Here is a 19,195-nt window from a genome sequence, read left to right as displayed (position 1 = left end):
GTGGTATTGGCTTGGGACCTGAGAGCATGCTCCTCCTTAAGATCTCATGTTCGATTCTTCCTAGTGTCAATTTAGGTGGATTAATTTAGCTTCTAAAAAAAATTAGGAATTAGTGCATGGTGCAAGACATGAGAAGTTCTTCCACCCTAGAATATTTAACCCAATAAATATCACAAGGAAAATGTTGGCGAGCGCCCCGAGCACACTTTTAGCATTTTAAATAGTAAATTTTTGTTAATTTTTATATATATATATATATATATATATATATGAGTCAGAATCAAATGACACCAACTAGTTTGACATCAAATATTACAATTCTGAATAACGTTTTAACCGATATAAATTTTATAGAATCCACCGTTGGATTGAAAATTTATATCATATAGATCATTTGTGTATATCATATAGATCATTTATATAAAACTACGTAAAATGCAAAATCATTTGATATCTTATCGAGATACATTAATTTCACCAAAGTACCAAACAAAAACCAAAAAAACATCATAGTAACTAATCCGCATTCCGCAATTAGAAGAACATAGGAATAAGGAGTCATGCAAATGGGTGTGATGACACTATCTAGATTTTGAATCTAACTCACTGATTCACTCACTCACTCACTCACTCACTACATCATTATGACAGGTAGAACTGCAACATTCAATTGCTGGAATCGTTACAAAAAGGTAGCTTTCATCTGGTTTATCTCTGCGTTCTGCTTCTACGTTTTGTTCCAAATGCTTCTTCATAACTCATCAAACACCCTTTCATCACCTTCTTCAGGTAATTACTCTTTCTTCTCTCCATTTTGGTTTTGATTTTGTAGGAATTGATGTTAGTTTCATGATTTATGTTTTGTTCCAAAGATGCTTCTTTTGATGTGGGTTTTATTCAAAATTTGATTTTGAGTGAAGATATATGTGAATTTGGTACTAAGATAAAAAGGGTTTATCTCAGATTCTTCAAATTTAAATACAGAGAGAAGATCCAAATTATATGATAAAATGGCAAGGGATCTTGATGAGCATGGAGCTGCTTTTTTGAAACATGGTGAAACCTCTCAGTCACTGACTATTTCGGATATCTTTACTCTGAAAGATGGATCTGTAACACCTGTATTAAAGGTAACATATAACAATTTATGATGTTTTTGTTCCATGGGGTTGTTTTGGTAGGAGCTGATGATAATTTTCTATATGCAGCCTGCAACTCCTCCGGTGCGAGCTAATGTGTTGTATTTGAACTCTGAATTCTCGGTGCCAATTGCGTAAGTGTTAATAGTGTTTCTCTTAGATTTTTATTAATGATCATTTAATGCATCTATGATCAGCTAAATATCTAAGTTTTCAAATCTGGTTATGATGTTGAATTGGATGCTGATATTCATATATTCATTTGAATATAGAAATAAGTTGCATCATTATTAGAATTTCAGTTGAGACTAATTCATCCCTGCAAAAGTATTTTCCTTTGCGGCTTTCTTAATGTGGTGTTCGCTGCCTAGTGCTGCTTCTTTTTGGAGCGCTTTCGTTACGTTAGTGACTTAGTGTTGTTTGTCTCTGTTTAGTTTTTTTGGTTGTGTTTGTGTGTATTCAAGTGTTCCTTACATGGTAGTTACAAGAGTGTATTCTTTTTCCATATCACACCCAATTTGAGGTCTCAACACACATTCGTCACGCCTATGACTGGATATCCGGAGCATTACCCAATAGCACGAGGCCAACAAATCTTAGATAGACTTTGATACCATGTTATTATTTAGGGCTTAACTCAACCCTACAAAAGCGGCTTGTAAGATTAGGGATATTTGTCTCTTATAAACAAATATTCGAGTCATATCGTATCCAATATGATATCTCAGAAATCATCTGATTGTACATGTTAAATTCTTTTTTTCTGCTATATAAAAAACTTGATCAAACCACTCAAACGATTCAGACTATAATAACACATTAACACATTTATTCATGATAAGAATAAGATTTAGTGTTCCCTGGGAATGTGAAAGCTACACTGTATCTTAAGTTGAGAGTATGTTAATACCTCAAAAGGTATCTTGCCGGTCCTACTTTTAGAATGGGGTTATGCTAGAGATCCACGTTTCCAGCAAGCATAAAAGAATAACATGCTTACTGTTTGATCTGTTTATCCTTACAAAAATTGTTCTTATCTTGCCCGTCTCCTACTTTTTTCTTTCTCTCTTAAATTCATCGCAAAACAAATAATTTTTTTACTAGTACTGTATGCGGAAATGACAAAACTCAACACATCTTGATCATAAAGGCTATTTTAAGGGGGAATATGGCTCACTTGCAGTGTTTTCAAAGATTTCATTATTATATTTCTACCTTCACGTATCCTTCTTTATTGTTGTAATTATCATCCTTAATATGACATGTTATTGCTTTATATAAACTGATTTGATATTGATGTAAGTCATGCCTGGTTTACATGACACAGGGATGCTGTCAAAAATATTTTTAATCCATACTTTGATAAAGGTAAGTCTTAGTTTGCTTCAAACTTTTCCTTATTTTAGTTTATTTTATTCGCATCCTTACATGTGTGTCAATTAGCAATCTGGTTTCAGAACTCGAGTATGTACCATTTTAGCATGTTTCATGCCTCCCACCATATTGTACCTGTACCTGCCACCAAAGAAGAGGTATACTTCAAATATCGATGTCTTCAATTCATAATAGCACGCTCAAGTATTTCATGAGAATCATTATTTTTGTCAGATAGAAGCTGAAGCATCTTCAGTGCAAACTGTTGCTGCAAGGATCTGCCCTTTGAATATTGTTTTGGATAGGGTGGTTTTAACTTCAACTGGGGTGCTGCTTGGTGGCTGGCAGGTTATTTTCCATAATCTAAATAATTCACCTGTGTATCCAAAAAAAAAAAAATAATAATAATTCACCTGTTATCCTTCAAACATGTATGATCGACATGTGTTGACAGCACTGACTAGCCTAGAATAATGACTTTTTATGTTTAATTCGTAGGTAATCTCGGGTACAGATCCCATAACCATTCGCGCTAGGTTGAAGAATGTGCTTCCACATGCACCAGAGAAGCAACTTGTAAGCTTCATTTGAGATGTCTTATGTTTTTCTAAAGTTAATTTGTGATTCGATATGCCAATAAAATTGCTTTGCATTGTGTTTCTTAATGATCTTCCATTATTTCATCTGCAGTATGATGCTGCAATTCTTCACACTACATTTGCAAGGCTTTTGGGTCCACCTAGAGCATCATCTACGGTACTATGCATTTACATCATTTCTTGGAATTTATTAGAGTTAGCATCATCACTCCTTTTAGAATTGTATTTGGCCCTGACATGGACATTGGCATCAATTGTCCATTAGCTCTATTGTGATTGCGTCGATTGGATTATATTAATTTAACGATATATTTGAAGAATGGTAAAGTGTCCTGTTGTATTGGCATGGCATATAGCTAGACAGAATGATTGTTTTTGTAAACTCATTTTATGAAATGAAGTTCATTCAAACTGTAGTTTGCAAAATTTAATCGAAACATACACGAATAAATTGACATTGCAACTGTAGTCACAGATCGATTGCCTTTATGATACTCCATTTAAGAATTGTATCTGTTCCAAATGATTTTCTTTGCATTTGAGAATAAAATATATGCAATGTCAGATCCGATTTCATGGTACATAGATAGCTGTTTCATAACTGTAATCAAATTCCCCCTTTATCCTGTTTTTTATTTTTGTTTCTTGTGATGTGCAGGAACTAAAAACATCAGATGAACTCCAATTTTTTCACGAGTTAGTGAATCGGCTTAATAGTCAGATCCGTGGATTCAAGGTTTGTGGTTATTTGTCTGTTTTATAGACAGTAAAATCAGAATTACAGTTAAGACTTGAGTAGTTTAAACATCATAGGAAGAGCCTTAACTTTTCTTTTAGGTTGATATATGGAGTTAAATTTACGCAATAAACCATCAATTAAGCCCCTTAGTCCTTGCAATTAAGATGTTAGGAACTAACATGACGGATTTTAATATGCGTTAGGGACTAAATAGACATTTATGAAATTTTCCCTATAAGTGATGTTTTGTTGTCTACATACTTTACTATAAGCATACCTAACTTTTATTTTACGTGCTGAGTTTCCTCCAACATATCCAGGCAGTGGTGTCCGAACTTTGGTACGTAGAGGAACATGATGTGCTTGCCCTTGCATTAAATGGAAAAATGAACATTCACAAATTCAAGCTTGGTTGCTCAAGAGATTGAAGTTTAGACATGCATATTAAACTTTACTGAATTAGAATGCAATGAAATAATATGCACATGTACAAGAATCAAATAGTCTAAAGAAGAAACTGTCTTATTTTTTAAGTCAGTTCAAATAGTATATATTTCTTAGGTTTGATGTACCAATATGTATGATGTAGAACAATCCTTTATATGGTTAAACATTGTAACTGAATTCTGAAAACTGAAAAGAATAACATGCTGAGTTGAGAAAACGTAAAAGTAAATACTAAATAGATAACAAGTGGCATACATAATTTGTTCAGGTAGCATTTGTTTCAAGATATATAGAGTAACATCTTCAGGGATGTTACTGTATTTAGGAATGTTTTACTTTCTTTAAAATAAAGGAAATTTACTTGGGTAAAGTTTAAAATGAGTTACGAGTCATTTTAGTCCCTAAAATTTACGACTTGGTACAATCTTCCTATCACTTTCTTGAGTGTCAAGGAAACAAAAAACAAAACTTGCATGCAAGAGAATGAAAACATGGAACTTTCACATACACTTGTGATTTGTGCACGCTACACAGCCAAAAATTATAATTTTTCCAAGATTAAGACACTTGAGAACTTATTAACCTTCTAATTGTTAATTCTACACATTTGGACCTACACAACCTTCACAAAAAATATAAAAACTCGTAAGGAATTTTTTTGGAATGTTTCAATTCAATGGAGAATTGTGAATCTAAACCGATGTCTTACTTCTTACTTATATCAAATGTCCTTACAATGTATCTCCCCTCCAATTCTCTTCCTCAAAATATTGGAAAAGTGTTAAAATTGGGCGACTCGGGAATTAATTTCCACATTCCCTTCTTTCTATAGTTTCCTCCCAACCATATGGATGGAATTAGGCTAGATTGATAATTGATAAGGGCTTCCGGCCAAACGATAGGGGCTCACAGTTATGGCAAGGAGGGGATAAGGGCTTCTGGCCGACCGATAGGGGCTTACGGTTACAGCAAAGGTCATACTAGATTAATTACATTAATTTTTAACATATTTAAAAGTATTACTATTATAAAATGTTATCGAAATAGGATATCATACGTAAAGCCGTACTCTCTGGAAGTTTACTATCTTAAAACTCAATAACTTAAACTCATTGATTGGCATATCAGATCTTAGCCTATTTAAAAGTGGATTGATTTAATTAAAAACATTAATATGAAATATGAAATATGCATTTAAGTAGGCTTGGAAAGTTCAATAGAAAAATGATGAAAGGAACTTTGTTTATTGAAAGGTTAACAGGTTAACTAATATCCACTGATCATCCATTCAAGCTTACAAGGAAAAAAAAACAGTTAAATCTATGTGATGAAATTACACTTAATGGCCATTGGATGGGAAGGATTCCCAGTCTCTCACATCGCATATGGCACTAAGCTTGTTTAACAAAGACCCTGGAAATCTCTTATGAATACCAGACAGGAATGAGAAATCATGTTTCAGTTTCTGGTTCATCTTCAACAGCTTCTTCTATGTAAGCCTGAGCTTCCTCTAATGCGGACTCCTTTGCATCAGCAGCATACAAAATCTTCTTGATTGCTACCGAAACCTGCAAACAGTAACAAGTTACAATGTAGCTCCGTATGTTTAAATACCAAAATAAAATAGCTCCATATGTTCAAAAGTCAATTAATATACAATATGATAAAGTACATAATCGAGCCAATTGGATTATTGACCAAGATCTAGACATATATATTCACCTATTTGTAAATACATGAAGAATTGTATGCATTTTCAAGATCAATATACACAACACATTATTAAGCTGGATCATACCAAAGCAAAAATCTTTCCCTCATTTCCAGACGATTGAAGGTATTTTAGAAATTTAGGCAAAAGAAACAATTCATTAAAGCATACGAGAAAAGAATATGATACATTTGATGAAGTGCATAGAAGTCGGCATGATCACAAGCACACTGGAAAGAAAAAGACCACACAGTTTTGAAAAGTAAAATTAACTAAACTGCAAAAGCCTTTGCCAGAATTCTTACAGGTTCATTTTCCACTTCTGATGTCTGACAAAGAATTTCTATATCCCGTAGTTTTGAAAAGTAAAAGTCTCTTTCTTTTTCCAAGAGATCCACCGAGAGTTTGAGATCAGTAACCTGTGAAACAAAAAACAAGAATGAAGTGAGCAATGAACTAAAGAGGTAAATAATGTTTTCATTAATTTATCAAGTGAAAAAAAATTCAAAACGTAAATATCAATACAGGAACTAAAAGATTGGTACACATTCAAAGCGCAGGCATGTAGGTTAGTAGGTAATTGACACATTGAAAGCGCAGGCATGTATATGCTATTAGTCGCTACGACGACGAAAATCATCAATGTCAACATAATACATACATTAGCAATTTCATTATAATAGAATTCTATTATGTCCATAAGCTTCTTTGTTTATGTACTATGTTTACAGTTGGGCTTCAATGCTGAAAGGAGATTTATCTTGTATGTCATTTCGATAATTGTAGCAGTCACAGCAAGCTTAATTTTCAAAGTTGTACCTGCTTGGACAAGGCCTGAACCTCTGCTGACAAATTAGCCTCATCTGACCCTCCAGTTGACCTTGAGTGCTTAGGTCCTACACTCAAAAGTACATTATCCAAAAAGTGAAAAAAAAATAAAGGGAGAGAAAAAGTAGAGTAAAGTGAAATAACCATCAGGGAAAAATGGAAAACAGTTTAGAATCAAAGATTCCAATAAGCCAACCTGAGGCTCTATGTAGATTGAGTGCATCGAGTGAACTAGAATTATTCATAGCATTTGAATGAAGTGATTTTGAGCTCTTAAAACCCTTAATATTTCGGTCCTTTCCACCCTTAACCCTACGCTCCACAGGATTATAGTTTCTACAGAAAAAAGTAAAAAAGGCTTTGATAATCATTAAACAGATATACAACACAAGAACATATATTATATTCATGTAATAGTATGGATTGGATATATATCACTCAAGCAATTACATCAAAATAGAAATGATATAATGAACTATTCCTACAAATAATATCAAAGCAACAGAAATCGCTTATTTTAACCACAAAAAAAAACACAACAGTAAGCAAATCTGTTTATGGGATAAGGAACAAAGAGCAAGTAGCATACTCATTCATAATGCCACCATTAACAGAATCACAGTAACGTTTCAGCCATTGTAGGAACTCCAAGTTGTCCAAAGGTCGGCCTTTAACAAGCCTGGTAACTTCAATATGCTGCCACATGGTAATCACATTAGTTTCATACCAGTTTTCATTTTCAAGTGAAGTTATAACACGAAAATAAATTACTTTTAATTCAAGAACTTTAAGACCCTAGCATAAAAGACATGCAATCAATGAAGCTAGGATACCATGGCCCAAAAATAAAAATGAAACTAGTATTGAGCATCAAACCAAAAACACGCCCCAATCTTGTACACCCTGCCTAAAGAAATAGCCATAAAAAAATGCAGCCCACCAGTGATGAAAGCACAAGAATACAATTGGGGAAGAGTAAAAGAAATGGAAACATAAACAATCTCCTTAAATATGGAAGTGTGCATGAAGACACAAATAAATGTTTATTCAATATACTCGAAGAGTTTTTGGGGTAAGTGCTTATTTATCTTGCAAAAGCTTATGTACCAATTGTTTCTACAAGCAAACAGTTTATGGGGATAAAATTCGCATAAGCTTTGTACGAGCTGTTACCATATATATGCAATCTTAGGGAGCTCATAAAAATAAGCTGAAAAAACTTACAGGAACATTATAGGGTAATTCTCTTCCTACTTATATAGTGCATCTCATAAGATAAGCCCAAATGCATGAATGTAACCAAATTATTAAATTATCCTTCGTTAGCATTTCTATATCTTGATAAAGATACTATCCCATATATGCTAAGATTTCATTGGTGGTGAATAATTCCATTGATAGTTCAAAACCTAAAAGAAGAAATGTTGCTATCATACTACAATATGAATTTATAATGAACCATCCCATCCTACTGTTTCTTCTTGCCTAAACATATATACACCAAAACTCCTTTCCAAATGTTCTGCTTAACATTATGAATATGAGGGAATGAACAAATACCTTGTCAATTTTCAGCTTGTTGAACACTTCCTGCAGAACTTTATAATTTTGAATAATTTCATATTCTGATTTTGCATCAAAGTTCACCTAAAATGAACCCCAAATTTCAAAATTACTTGAATGAAATCTCAGAAGAGGGAGAAAAGAAATTAAAAGCAAAGTTGTCTTCCTACCTTGTGCATCGGCACAACCCCTGGATATGTCATGTCCAACATCTGGCATTGCACAGCACCAGATGCAGCCTAGCAATGAATGATCACAGGGAATAAGCATGGTGAGAACAAGTATACTTTCATTAACTGATCAGGTTTGAAATCATATTGTCCCCTTATAAATCATAAATTAATCAAGAAATGTGATGCAAAAAATAATTGTAGCTGCACGATGTGTGGATGCTCGAACTTGAACACACCATCGCGAATAAACACACTTCCTGACATCCCTAACTATCCAAATTGTTTCAAAAACCATGTATTTGTTCGAAATACTTTCTACCGCTAACAAAGAAATAACAATTTCCAAGACAATCTTTTCAATTTTAACTGAAATAAGAGATGGCTTGCTTCCACAATAATCAATTTTGAGAGCCAGGAATCTGTCACAAGCAGACTAAGTAATGCACTCAACAAAAGTTTGTACTTGTATAATTTGAGGAGAAAAATTTATCTTCTTATCTTAACTTTGTTCATAGTAAAATTAATAATACTTATTTCAATTTTGTTCATTTTTACTTCTTACGCTGGAAATAGTGTATATCTGGTCTTAGTTTGGTGATAAAAACACGTTTTTATATGCCAAAAGCACATAACTTTGATAAATTCCTTGTTCAATAAAATAAACTGTGATAACTTCATAAGACTAATTTAAAAAATAATGTAAGAGCCAAAAATATAGTTATGCCTTTTTCGCAAAAACTAAATCAGTATCATTGAATAATTGAACACCCAAAAAATGGACATGCATATCAAACTATTCCTACGGCAAGAGACATATCAACCAATTTTTTTTACATTCAATCAAGGAATCAACAATAAATCACAATCCGTGTGATCTTCGGATTGGTGGTGAATTTGATGGAATCACGAGCAATTATTATGGTGTTATAATAATTGCAAGCTTCAACAAAATCACAGTGTCACCAAGATTCCATCAAACTCACCACCAATACAAAAATCCACATTTTAGTTGGTTCGGTGGTGATTAGCGCTGAACTTGGTAGGGAGGATCATGGTTCGATCCCCCGCAACTGCAACCGGAAGGGGGCTGGAACCACTTGATGTCATGACCGACACCCGAACCAGATTAAACTGATGGTGAAAGCAAAAAAAAAAAAAATCCACATTTTCTTATCCCACCAAAACCATTTTAAAAAAATTCCGCATTAGGTCTTCCCAACAAGCCAATAAAATAACACCCACAATGATTGGACTCAAGTGATTAATAAACTCTCTAAGAACCAATCGTTAAAGTTCTCGGAGGAACAATTTTTAGTCAGGCTCTGACCTCGGAACTCTAGATTACCGGAGACCTTCTCCTAAGAACCAGATGGTTAACAAAAAAAAATGCATACAATGATTAGACTCAAGTGGTTAATAAATTCCCTAAAAACCAATAGTGAACGTGAGTTCTGAAAGGAACAACTCTTAGTGAGACTCTGACCTCTCATTGAACTCTGGATTACCGGACATTTTCCCGAGAACCAGATGGTTAACAAAAAAAACGCACACAAAAATTAAAAAAATAAATAAAAAAAATAAATTCAGAATCCATTAATCATAAAAAGAGGTTAAAAAAATGCATCAACAACACGAAGAAAAAAAATAAAATAAATGAACAATGTAGTATTGATATTGAAATGAATAAATAAAAAAAAAAGGTATATAGTGTTTTTTTGATGAAAATGTGAATGTGTTACCTCTTCAATGCGAGAAAGATTAAGTTGAAGACGATTATTGATCCAAGTAAGAATTTCATTCCTACCGACAAAATAAGCGCTATCCATTATCCCAATACTCGTCGCCATTTTTTCTCCTCAGCACAAAACCAAAAAACAAGGAACAAGAAAAAATATAAAAGAAAATGAGAAGAATTTTTTCTTTTATATTATTATTATTATTTTTATGATTTTTAATAAAAAGAGAGAGATGAAGATTCTAGGGGCGAAATCTCGGGGGAGGGGTTTGTGAATTTTAAAATTTGTTGTTTATTTATTTATTTTTGGGAAAAATGGGTAACGGAAGGAAATTAAATGGACGGTGAATAGGTTGTGGTGAGAGAGAGAGAGAGGAAACGGTAACGGAAATAGAAACGGAAAATGAAAAAAAGGACAGAAGAGCAGAAACGCAAACCGTACGAAAAGAGAGAGAGAAAGATTGTGAAATGAATTGCAAATATTTGTTATGGGCACTCTTTCTTCCGACAGCTATATAAATATGTAAACGTTTGCTTCATGTGTTTGCCAATTGGAGGTGGGAAATCCCTTTTTAAATTATTTCTTTTTTTTTATATATTTTTAATTATCCTTGTTAAATTTTGTCAACAAAAAAAATTTATTATCATTTATTGTAAGAATTTTATTTTATTTTGGTTTACAATGACATGAGGATCAAACTCAAGACTTATACTTTACTACACAAAATTCTCACCACTAGACTAAACATAATGACTTAATTGTAAGAATTTAATGCATATAATTTTTTTTTTTTACAATATTAGCAAGAAACAACGAACCTAGTACCTCATACATAATACATAAATTCATCATAACTACATCAAATCTAATGACTTTAATGGATACAATTTTTGTATGTGTTTGTCTAATATGTACAAACAATTAAAAGTAGTAATTTTTTTATTGATAAATAACGATTACTATTTAATAAAAAGTTTTTCATTTAATATAAAATGTACAAATTTTAATATAAATTTATTATTTATTTTGAACATTTTAACATGTGCAAATTTGCACATGATAGAAAAACAAAAATTATTTGCAGCTTTTCAAAGGAAGAGGTTCAACTAATTTGAACTCAATCGTGTTTTTCTCAATAATAATTGAATTCAGATTCTTCTAAAATGTACAAAATGTATTTGTAAAATGACGAAAATAATTTCAACACGAACCTAGTTAATATATTTATTTCATTTGCTTTTGGGAGATGTGTTAAACAATGGAAAGGAGGGATATCAATTTACTCTTTTTTCCTTCACTCACTATATTTTTTTTTGTCTTTCTTTCAAACCAAACACAGCAAATGAAAAGAATATTATTGAGTTGCCTAATGAATTTACTAATTTAAAATAATATATGTATTCTTTTTCTCGTCTATTTCTTTTATTTAGTTAATCAATTTTAAGGAGTAACATAACATACTTAATAAAGAAATTGGTTAATACATATCTATCAATTTATATCAACACCAAAACCCTCACTCGACAAGTAAACTACCAAAACTCAAATTCCCAATTTATTTATTTTATTGATATGCTATGGGTAGAAATTTTTTTTGTCAGGTAGTTTAGTGAATAAATCGAGAGTATAAGGTTTGAATTCTAACTCGTCCACATATATATAATACGATGTTTTTATCAACTGAGACAAATTCAGAGGATTCAATACAAAGTTTTTACTACCGTTTAGATGTGATTAATTTACACATAAAAAACTTGTTGACACAAGTAGGTTATCCTCTCCCTCAACGAAATTTCTCCACACGCAAGAGTTAGAGATCAAACATAAGATGTTCAAATTGCTTACCACTTTAACCAATCTATTGTTGGTCAAATCCCAAATTTTATCTAAAAAAAATATGATACATTGATATTTAAATTGAAAGTTAAGTAATTTTATTTTATTTTGAATATGTCAATATTAGTATGCTAATGGTTAATTTGTTAGGTTTGTTTTGAGGTGAAAATCAAATCACACTACTGATTATCACTTCACTTCTTAACTCTTTCATTTATGTCATTAAGTCGAATCTATAACTTTCCGCATCAATTAACTTTCCGTGACATTTGAGTTTTTTCTTTGGTACATTAAACACTTGAGTCTTTTAACTTTATGTTTATATACATAAACACTCGAGTTTTTTTTTTCTTGCTAATGGTTTTCTTTTTATTTTTTTTATTTTAGTAAAAAAAAAAAAACTCAAGACTTAATTATGTGTGTTAGTTTACTTGCCACTTTGTCTATAGACAAAAGAATTTGAAGCAAAATAATTAACGTGCTAATTTTAGATTACGTCCAAGCTAAAAATGAATTTAGCTATCAGGTACTATCAACAAACGTGAAAGGCAGCTTATGTGTTGTCAAGAGCAGATTATGGATGATGTCCATGGAAGATAACTTTTCCCATAATAAAATCACCTTTAATTTACCTTCTGGGTCACGAGCAATTTTTTTAATAATGTGAGAGTATGAGAGATATCACACTCCATAAATTATTTTTATAGGTGTTACCTATTTTTCAATAGAGATTTATGCTCTTCCCAATCCTAATACTTACACTCATCACTTTTAAACAAGGTGCATATAGGTAATAGGTGATAGCTAGGTAATATGATGGATGATGGCTTGATAGTTAACTATGATACTAAATATTTTTTCATTTTTTATAAGATATATAAATATAGATATAGATATATATACATACTTTTAATTAAATGTTATATATATACACATATATTATCTTTTACAATTATATACTCCCTCTATCCCAATTTGATTGACACAATTGATTGTTTCACGCATGCCGATACATAACTTTGACGATTAATATTTTTAATATGTATAATAGTAAAAGTTATAAAAATTTGATATTTTGACAATACTCATCGAGACGAATCAAACAATATCTTATATGCTAATATTTATTTTTGTTTATTAGTAAAAAAATATGGTCAAAGCAATATGTGTGAATAGTGCATAACAGTCAACTGTGTCAATCAAATTGAGACGGAGGGAGTAATAACATATGTGTATGCAGTGTAATGGTAAAATTAAAATGCGAACAAAATTAAAATGAACAAACATAATAGAATATAATAGATGCGAACAAAATTAAAATGAACAAACAATTACACTATTAATAATATATTATATATTAATTATTGGTGAAAATTTTTACATGTATATAAAAAATATGGACCTCCACCTCCTGTAAAAAAAAATCTAGCTCCACCACAACACAGTGAACTGTGAAAGTGAAGATCTTTGGCCGTAAAGCTTTATTTAGTTTATTCATTTCTTTTTCGATACTTACTTACACGTGAGTTGAAGATATTGTGATGATCCTGGATTACAAGGCACTTGTTAAAATTAGAAGATGGAGTACTCAAAACTTATTTATTTACGACACTTCCACTCATTATCCTACGTTATGTGTGTAATATGTGCATGTGTATTGTCAGAAAAATAAATCCTAAGCTATGTGTGTGACGTTTACCGCAAAAGATAGAGGAAACATGGACACTCTCAATTGTATAAATGAAAAATCGAGAGAATAATGTAAATTCTTTTAAGACCATTGAAAAAACGAGAGTAGTTGATTAAAAGTTGTTGTAAAAATTGAGATGAAAAAAATAGAAAGGGTCCATTCTAAATTGCATAATTAACAACCCATTGAACTCTTACAAATAGCTACTTTTAACATATCTATTATTTCTTACTCAATTTTTATTTTAAGGGAAGATCTACATTTTTACAAAGATTATAATCATTGTTAAATGATGGTAAAACTTCCTATATATGACATTCTAACTATTAAAACGATGGTAAAAATTCGTACTTATGACATTCTAACTAGTACTTATGATATATGATAACTTTTTTTATTATATAAACTACTACAATTTTTTATGAAACACAAATATAATTTTTTTTTGTCAAATAACATTATGTATAGACTGACACACTTTAAATATGGAGCAAATATTGTGTAAAAAAAAAATATGGAGCAAATATCAACTAAACTACGTGTTTTTTTTGGCACACATTATACTTTTCCAACACTTTAAGGTCCCAAACTTAGGTTACAAGCAAGCGTTATGAAGCTCGACACTAAACTACGGTTTTAAATATCACTATATAGTTATTTCTATAGAAAATAACACTTAAAATATATTTGATCAGTTACAAAACAAGAGATTGAACAATACAAATTTATTGAGATTGGATATATTGAGGGGCAAAAGAAATGAACAAAGACCGGAATTCTTTCTCCCTACAAAACCACACTACAACTTTTTGTCACAAGTTATCTAAATAGCAAAATAATATTTTTTTTACCAAACATTGTACAAGACAACAAAATATTTAATAAAGTTTATCCTCTACTTTTTTTTTGGGAATATATCCTCTACTATTCTATTCAATACTTATCATAGACCATAAATAATTTTTATTTTTAAATAGAGAAGATACAAACTTCATTGAAAAGTTCTCTTCTCTCCCTCCCCCAACGCTTTTTTATTATCTGAAATTACATTTTTGTTCATGTGGAAAAAAAATTCGAAATGTATTTTGCAAAGTTTTCGAACTTTTTTCGCAGGGACAAAAAAGTAATTTCATGGGATAAAAGAGTGTTGGGCTATGAAGCACGGACACAGACACAGACACCAGACACGACACGGACACTGACATGTCGACACCGATAAAAATTTAAGAAAATGACATAATTTAGTATAATCATAAGTGTCGGTGTTGGACACGGACACCGACACGTGTCCGACACAGACACGCCTAATCTGAGGAGTGTCGGTGTTCCTATGTTGGGGAGAGACTCTTTCCAAACTTCATTTGATATCAAGAATATTGGGCTTGGGCTTTAAACCTTATTGGGTTGCAAATGAAAAATAGAGTTTAAGCCCTTAAAAACCCCAAAACAGAACAAAACCAAGTTCCACTCATAGTGCTAGAGAGAACAACGAAGAAGAGCCACCACTGCTCCGCCGCACACCACCAACACCATGGTTCACGTCTCGTTTTACCGCAACTGTAAGTATCCCTCTTCCGATCTACACATCGATCCCATTTTTCTCATTTTAATTCAATCCCTAACCCTAACCCTAATTTGCTTTACGTTTCAGATGGTAAAACATTTAAGAAACCTCGTCGTCCCTACGAAAAGGAACGATTAGATGCTGAACTGAAACTCGTCGGAGAGTACGGACTCAGGTGTAAGCGTGAATTATGGAGAGTACAGTATGCCCTCAGTCGAATTCGTAACAATGCTAGAAATCTTCTTACTCTTGATGAGAAAAATCCAAGAAGGATTTTTGAAGGTGAAGCATTGCTTCGAAGAATGTTTCGTTATGGATTACTTGATGAAACTCAGAATAAGCTTGATTATGTTCTTGCTCTTACTGTTGAGAATTTTCTAGAACGTCGTCTTCAAACTCTTGTTTTTAAATCTGGTATGGCTAAGTCTATTCATCATGCTAGGGTTCTCATCAGACAGAAGCATATTAGGTATAATCCTTTTTATTTATTTACTTTTTTGTTTATTGTTTTAGAGTGATTTGTTAAGTGGTGCTGATAAAAAAGAGTGATTTTTGTGATGAAATTCTCTTAATAGCCTTTTTTTATGAGTGAATAATAGGTTTGTGGAGTTTTAAAATGTAATTCAATTGAAGGGTATTTTAGGAATGATATAATGATGATTAAATGGCTTAAAATTAGTTAAGATTTGCTTATGTTTTAGACATTAAGATTGAATTATTTTGTTAATATATGGGACTTGGAGTGCAAGATTGAAAATTACTTTAGTTGTTAATGAATAGCATAACATTTGCTCTCTAAATTTTGACTGAAATTTGAGTTGATAAAAGTGTAATTTATGTGATGAATCAAAATTTGTCTCATGAGAAGGTTTGTGAAGTTCTAAATTTTAAATCAATTGAAGGGTATTTTAGGAATGATGTTAAATGGTTTATACTTAATTGAATTTTTGTTTATATTTGAGACCGGTGGGAATATACGATTTTGATAGCTCAATAATAGTGAAAAATATTTTTGTTGTTGAGTAACATTTGCTTGCTAAATTTTGACTGAAATCTGATTTGAAAAGTATGAAGCATTGACATAGACATGGACACCAAATGTGACACCCCACCGTTGATATTCTGAGAAAATTGGAGTGATTGAATATCTGTATGGAATCACAGATTGGAAGTTGAATTGCTTGAAATGTTTTAATGGGTGTATTATGAACTTTTTTTTGGAAAGGCAAAAAGGGTGTATTATGAACTTAGTTTCAATTAGTATTCACTATAAACATGTAGTGTGAATTAATTTGACAATTTCTTTAATATATTAACATCAGATATAAAATGTAATGTGAAATGCTACTTTGTATAAAATGTTTTTCCAAATGCCAAGATAATGATCGACTGAAAGTATGTAATAATTTGGTCTCAACCTAGTGTTGTTTATTGTTTTCTTGTTGCACTAGACATCTGTTTTTTGGACATGACCTGTGTTGAATCATTGTTAGTGGTTTCTGTTAACAAGACCATAACATTCAAGTAAATAGCCGAATTATCAGCACAAGTGATAGTAGTATCTGTTTAAGATGATTTCATTGAGTATGGTTGTCTCCTCTTTCATTGTTGTTAGTATATACAAAAGCTGTTTAGTTTTTTTGAATAAATTCTCAATTGAAAAACTTGTCTAGTTAGCTTGTTTTGTTAGCTGTTTTAAATTGCCGTTTCTTAACTTCATATGTTTAAAACTACAAAAACCTAGACAGATTTTACTAGTTTAACTCTGTTTTGTTTTTTGGGTTTTGAGTTCTATGAGGTTTTCAAGTCGGAGTTCCATTTGTATGATTACTACTGCTTGAGAGTTCAACTTTTCTGGTTTTTTGGATTTGACAGGGTCGGAAGGCAAGTTGTGAACATCCCCTCTTTCTTGGTGAGGGTTGACTCTCAGAAGCATATTGACTTTTCACTTACAAGTCCATTTGGTGGTGGACGTCCTGGAAGAGTGAAGCGAAAGAACCTCAACGCTGCTGCCAAGAAGGCTTCCGGTGGTGCAGGTGATGAGGAGGATGAGGATTAAACTGTTGTTGTCATAGTTGCGCATTCTCCGTGCATTCTCTAATGATGTTAGAACTTGTGTTAGCATCTATGATTTTGTCCCTAGTTTATCGTTATTGACTGCTATACTTTTTTGTTTTTGTTTTTTCATCCTTGATTCTGATTTGAGAATGTACTTTGGCTGAGATATGTTGTTTTTTGGAACTAAATTATTATGATGAACTTTTTGCTCAAGTAATTCTGATTGTCAATGATGATTTTAGTTTAATCACTTCAACATCACATGTTTGTACCCCTCGCTTAGGTTGAATGACTGTTGATTCTATTGGTTGATGTTGTTAAAGATGTGTTCCAAACCATTTTCCCGTCTTAAAGAATCCAATATTCCAAGAAAAAAAAAAGAAAAAGCAGCAACAATTTCAGAGTGAAAAAGAAGAAATTTTAGAATGAAAGAAGGAAGGGTTTCAGAATAGACAACGCAGGGGATGAGCTTGTTGCTGTCTTTGTTTCTCTATGTTGCCATCGCATGAATGGAAGCGGCCACACCTTCAGTCTTGTCTCTGCAATCCGCGAAAATCCAATCATCACCGTGTCACCGCTATCAGCTTCCATCTGGCGAGCACTGCACACCACTGCTGGTCGCACCTCGTGAGCCCTCCACTGCTAATTTTCTGGTTATTCTCTAAAATAATGGTGTTTTTTCCCCTTCAAGAATCTGGACACCAAAAAACAAAGAAAAAATTTGTTCGGCAAACTAGTTTTCCGAAAAACAAAAGAGGGGTTCCTTTAAAACAATGGTGTCCAGATGGTTTTTTTGAGGATGTCTTCTCTAAAACAATGTTTTTGAGAAAACAATGGTGTCCTTTTTCTTCTATTATTGGTATTTTTGTATAAAGTGAATCAGTAAGACATCCTCAAAAAAATTACTCTTCAGGCTTCCTTAATTGCTCCCAACCCCCAAAGTTTCAAAAATACCCCTCAAGAAAAGAAAAAAAAATACCCCTCAAGACAGTTTGAAAGATACGTTCTGAAACCGATTTTCAAGGGATCCTATATATCTTTCGAAACAGCCCAATGTGGAACTCCTTTCAATTCTAGTTTCTTTTGCATTTCGGAAGATAGCTTCTCATACATAATATTATTTCGGAATATAGTATCACGTCTATTTTGACGCATTTTGGAAGATACATTCCAAAATGTGTTGGAATTTTGAAACATACAATCGGAAATCCTATTTTTTTTTTCAAATTTTATGCAAACATGTTAAAATCTTTTACCTCATTTAAAAGTGAAATCAAACACTCACTTCAATTGCTTCAAGAGAAATACTTGCATGCACTATTAATATTTGGCCCCAATTTGGTCTCACTCACGTATTTGAGAAAAAAGTACAAAGAAAAAATAATTAAATAATATGTATATTTTGTTATGTGTGTGTGATCAAATGGTGACTAAGACCATACAAGTATTTCTCTTGCTCCAAAGTGTTATGTTAGCTAACAATATCAATCGGGGTGCTTTTGTATATGCTACTACCTATTTGAATGACCTTGTTTTGAACTTATGCAAAATAACTATTTAATTCACAAGTTCTCACTAATAAAAATTGTATCTTCATAAACTATTTTTTTTCTTTTCATAAAAATACATAAAACTTCTTGTTTATTTGCATATAAAAAACATAAGCTGAAAAATCAACCAATCCAAGTAGCCCTTATCGTTGCCAAATATCTTCACTCTTAATCATCCAAACATGTGT

The 19,195-nt window shown here is 32.0% G+C and overlaps 3 protein-coding genes across 4 annotated transcripts; 2 read left to right on the top strand and 1 right to left on the bottom strand.

Annotated features, from left to right (window-relative positions):
• The first annotated feature begins 511 nt into the window (after positions 1 to 511).
• LOC123913917 lies at positions 512 to 4,522 on the top strand. 2 transcript variants are annotated; one of them, XM_045964832.1, is made up of 10 exons: positions 512 to 789; positions 964 to 1,130; positions 1,209 to 1,273; positions 2,467 to 2,507; positions 2,583 to 2,671; positions 2,748 to 2,861; positions 3,012 to 3,089; positions 3,204 to 3,269; positions 3,771 to 3,848; positions 4,172 to 4,522. In XM_045964832.1, the coding sequence occupies exons 1-10, from the start codon at positions 645 to 647 to the stop codon at positions 4,277 to 4,279; spliced, it is 951 nt and encodes a 316-aa protein (XP_045820788.1). In that variant the 5' UTR covers positions 512 to 644; the 3' UTR covers positions 4,280 to 4,522. The 2 variants fall into 2 exon arrangements, with proteins under 2 accessions (XP_045820788.1, XP_045820789.1); XM_045964833.1 differs by having other exon boundaries at positions 513 to 789; positions 985 to 1,130.
• Positions 4,523 to 5,523: 1,001 nt separating this feature from the next.
• LOC123913916 (microtubule-associated protein RP/EB family member 1B-like) lies at positions 5,524 to 10,852 on the bottom strand. Its single transcript, XM_045964830.1, has 8 exons — positions 10,313 to 10,852; positions 8,571 to 8,639; positions 8,398 to 8,484; positions 7,427 to 7,533; positions 7,034 to 7,173; positions 6,829 to 6,905; positions 6,315 to 6,428; positions 5,524 to 5,866 (listed from the first exon to the last, which is right to left on the bottom strand). The coding sequence occupies exons 1-8, from the start codon at positions 10,418 to 10,420 to the stop codon at positions 5,750 to 5,752; spliced, it is 819 nt and encodes a 272-aa protein (XP_045820786.1). The 5' UTR covers positions 10,421 to 10,852; the 3' UTR covers positions 5,524 to 5,749.
• A 4,382-nt stretch (positions 10,853 to 15,234) lies between these two features.
• LOC123917132 (40S ribosomal protein S9-2) lies at positions 15,235 to 17,674 on the top strand. Its single transcript, XM_045968768.1, has 3 exons — positions 15,235 to 15,394; positions 15,487 to 15,868; positions 17,275 to 17,674. The coding sequence occupies exons 1-3, from the start codon at positions 15,367 to 15,369 to the stop codon at positions 17,456 to 17,458; spliced, it is 594 nt and encodes a 197-aa protein (XP_045824724.1). The 5' UTR covers positions 15,235 to 15,366; the 3' UTR covers positions 17,459 to 17,674.
• The last annotated feature ends 1,521 nt before the right edge of the window (positions 17,675 to 19,195 follow it).

The sequence above is a fragment of the Trifolium pratense genome, linkage group LG3, assembly GCF_020283565.1.
Source record: "Trifolium pratense cultivar HEN17-A07 linkage group LG3, ARS_RC_1.1, whole genome shotgun sequence".
Taxonomy (NCBI): Eukaryota; Viridiplantae; Streptophyta; class Magnoliopsida; order Fabales; family Fabaceae; genus Trifolium; species Trifolium pratense.
This window is presented reverse-complemented; position numbering and strand designations above follow the sequence as displayed.

Bases quoted from the DNA above. Each gene is read 5' to 3' on its own strand.
- LOC123913916 (XM_045964830.1), bottom strand. From the start codon at position 10,420: ATGGCGACGAGTATTGGGATAATGGATAGCGCTTATTTTGTCGGTAGG. The intron at 7,534-8,397 runs GTATTTGTTCAT...ACCATGTGGCAG, and splicing joins ACAAGCTGAAAATTGACAAG to CATATTGAAGTTACCAGGCT. The intron at 6,429-6,828 runs GTACAACTTTGA...TTTGTTTCACAG, and splicing joins TTCAGGCCTTGTCCAAGCAG to GTTACTGATCTCAAACTCTC.
- LOC123917132 (XM_045968768.1), top strand. From the start codon at position 15,367: ATGGTTCACGTCTCGTTTTACCGCAACT. The intron at 15,395-15,486 runs GTAAGTATCCCT...TTTACGTTTCAG, and splicing joins CGTCTCGTTTTACCGCAACT to ATGGTAAAACATTTAAGAAA. The intron at 15,869-17,274 runs GTATAATCCTTT...TGGATTTGACAG, and splicing joins ATCAGACAGAAGCATATTAG to GGTCGGAAGGCAAGTTGTGA.
- LOC123913917 (XM_045964832.1), top strand. From the start codon at position 645: ATGACAGGTAGAACTGCAACATTCAATTGCTGGAATCGTTACAAAAAG. The intron at 2,862-3,011 runs GTTATTTTCCAT...TTTAATTCGTAG, and splicing joins TGCTGCTTGGTGGCTGGCAG to GTAATCTCGGGTACAGATCC. The intron at 3,090-3,203 runs GTAAGCTTCATT...TTTCATCTGCAG, and splicing joins ATGCACCAGAGAAGCAACTT to TATGATGCTGCAATTCTTCA.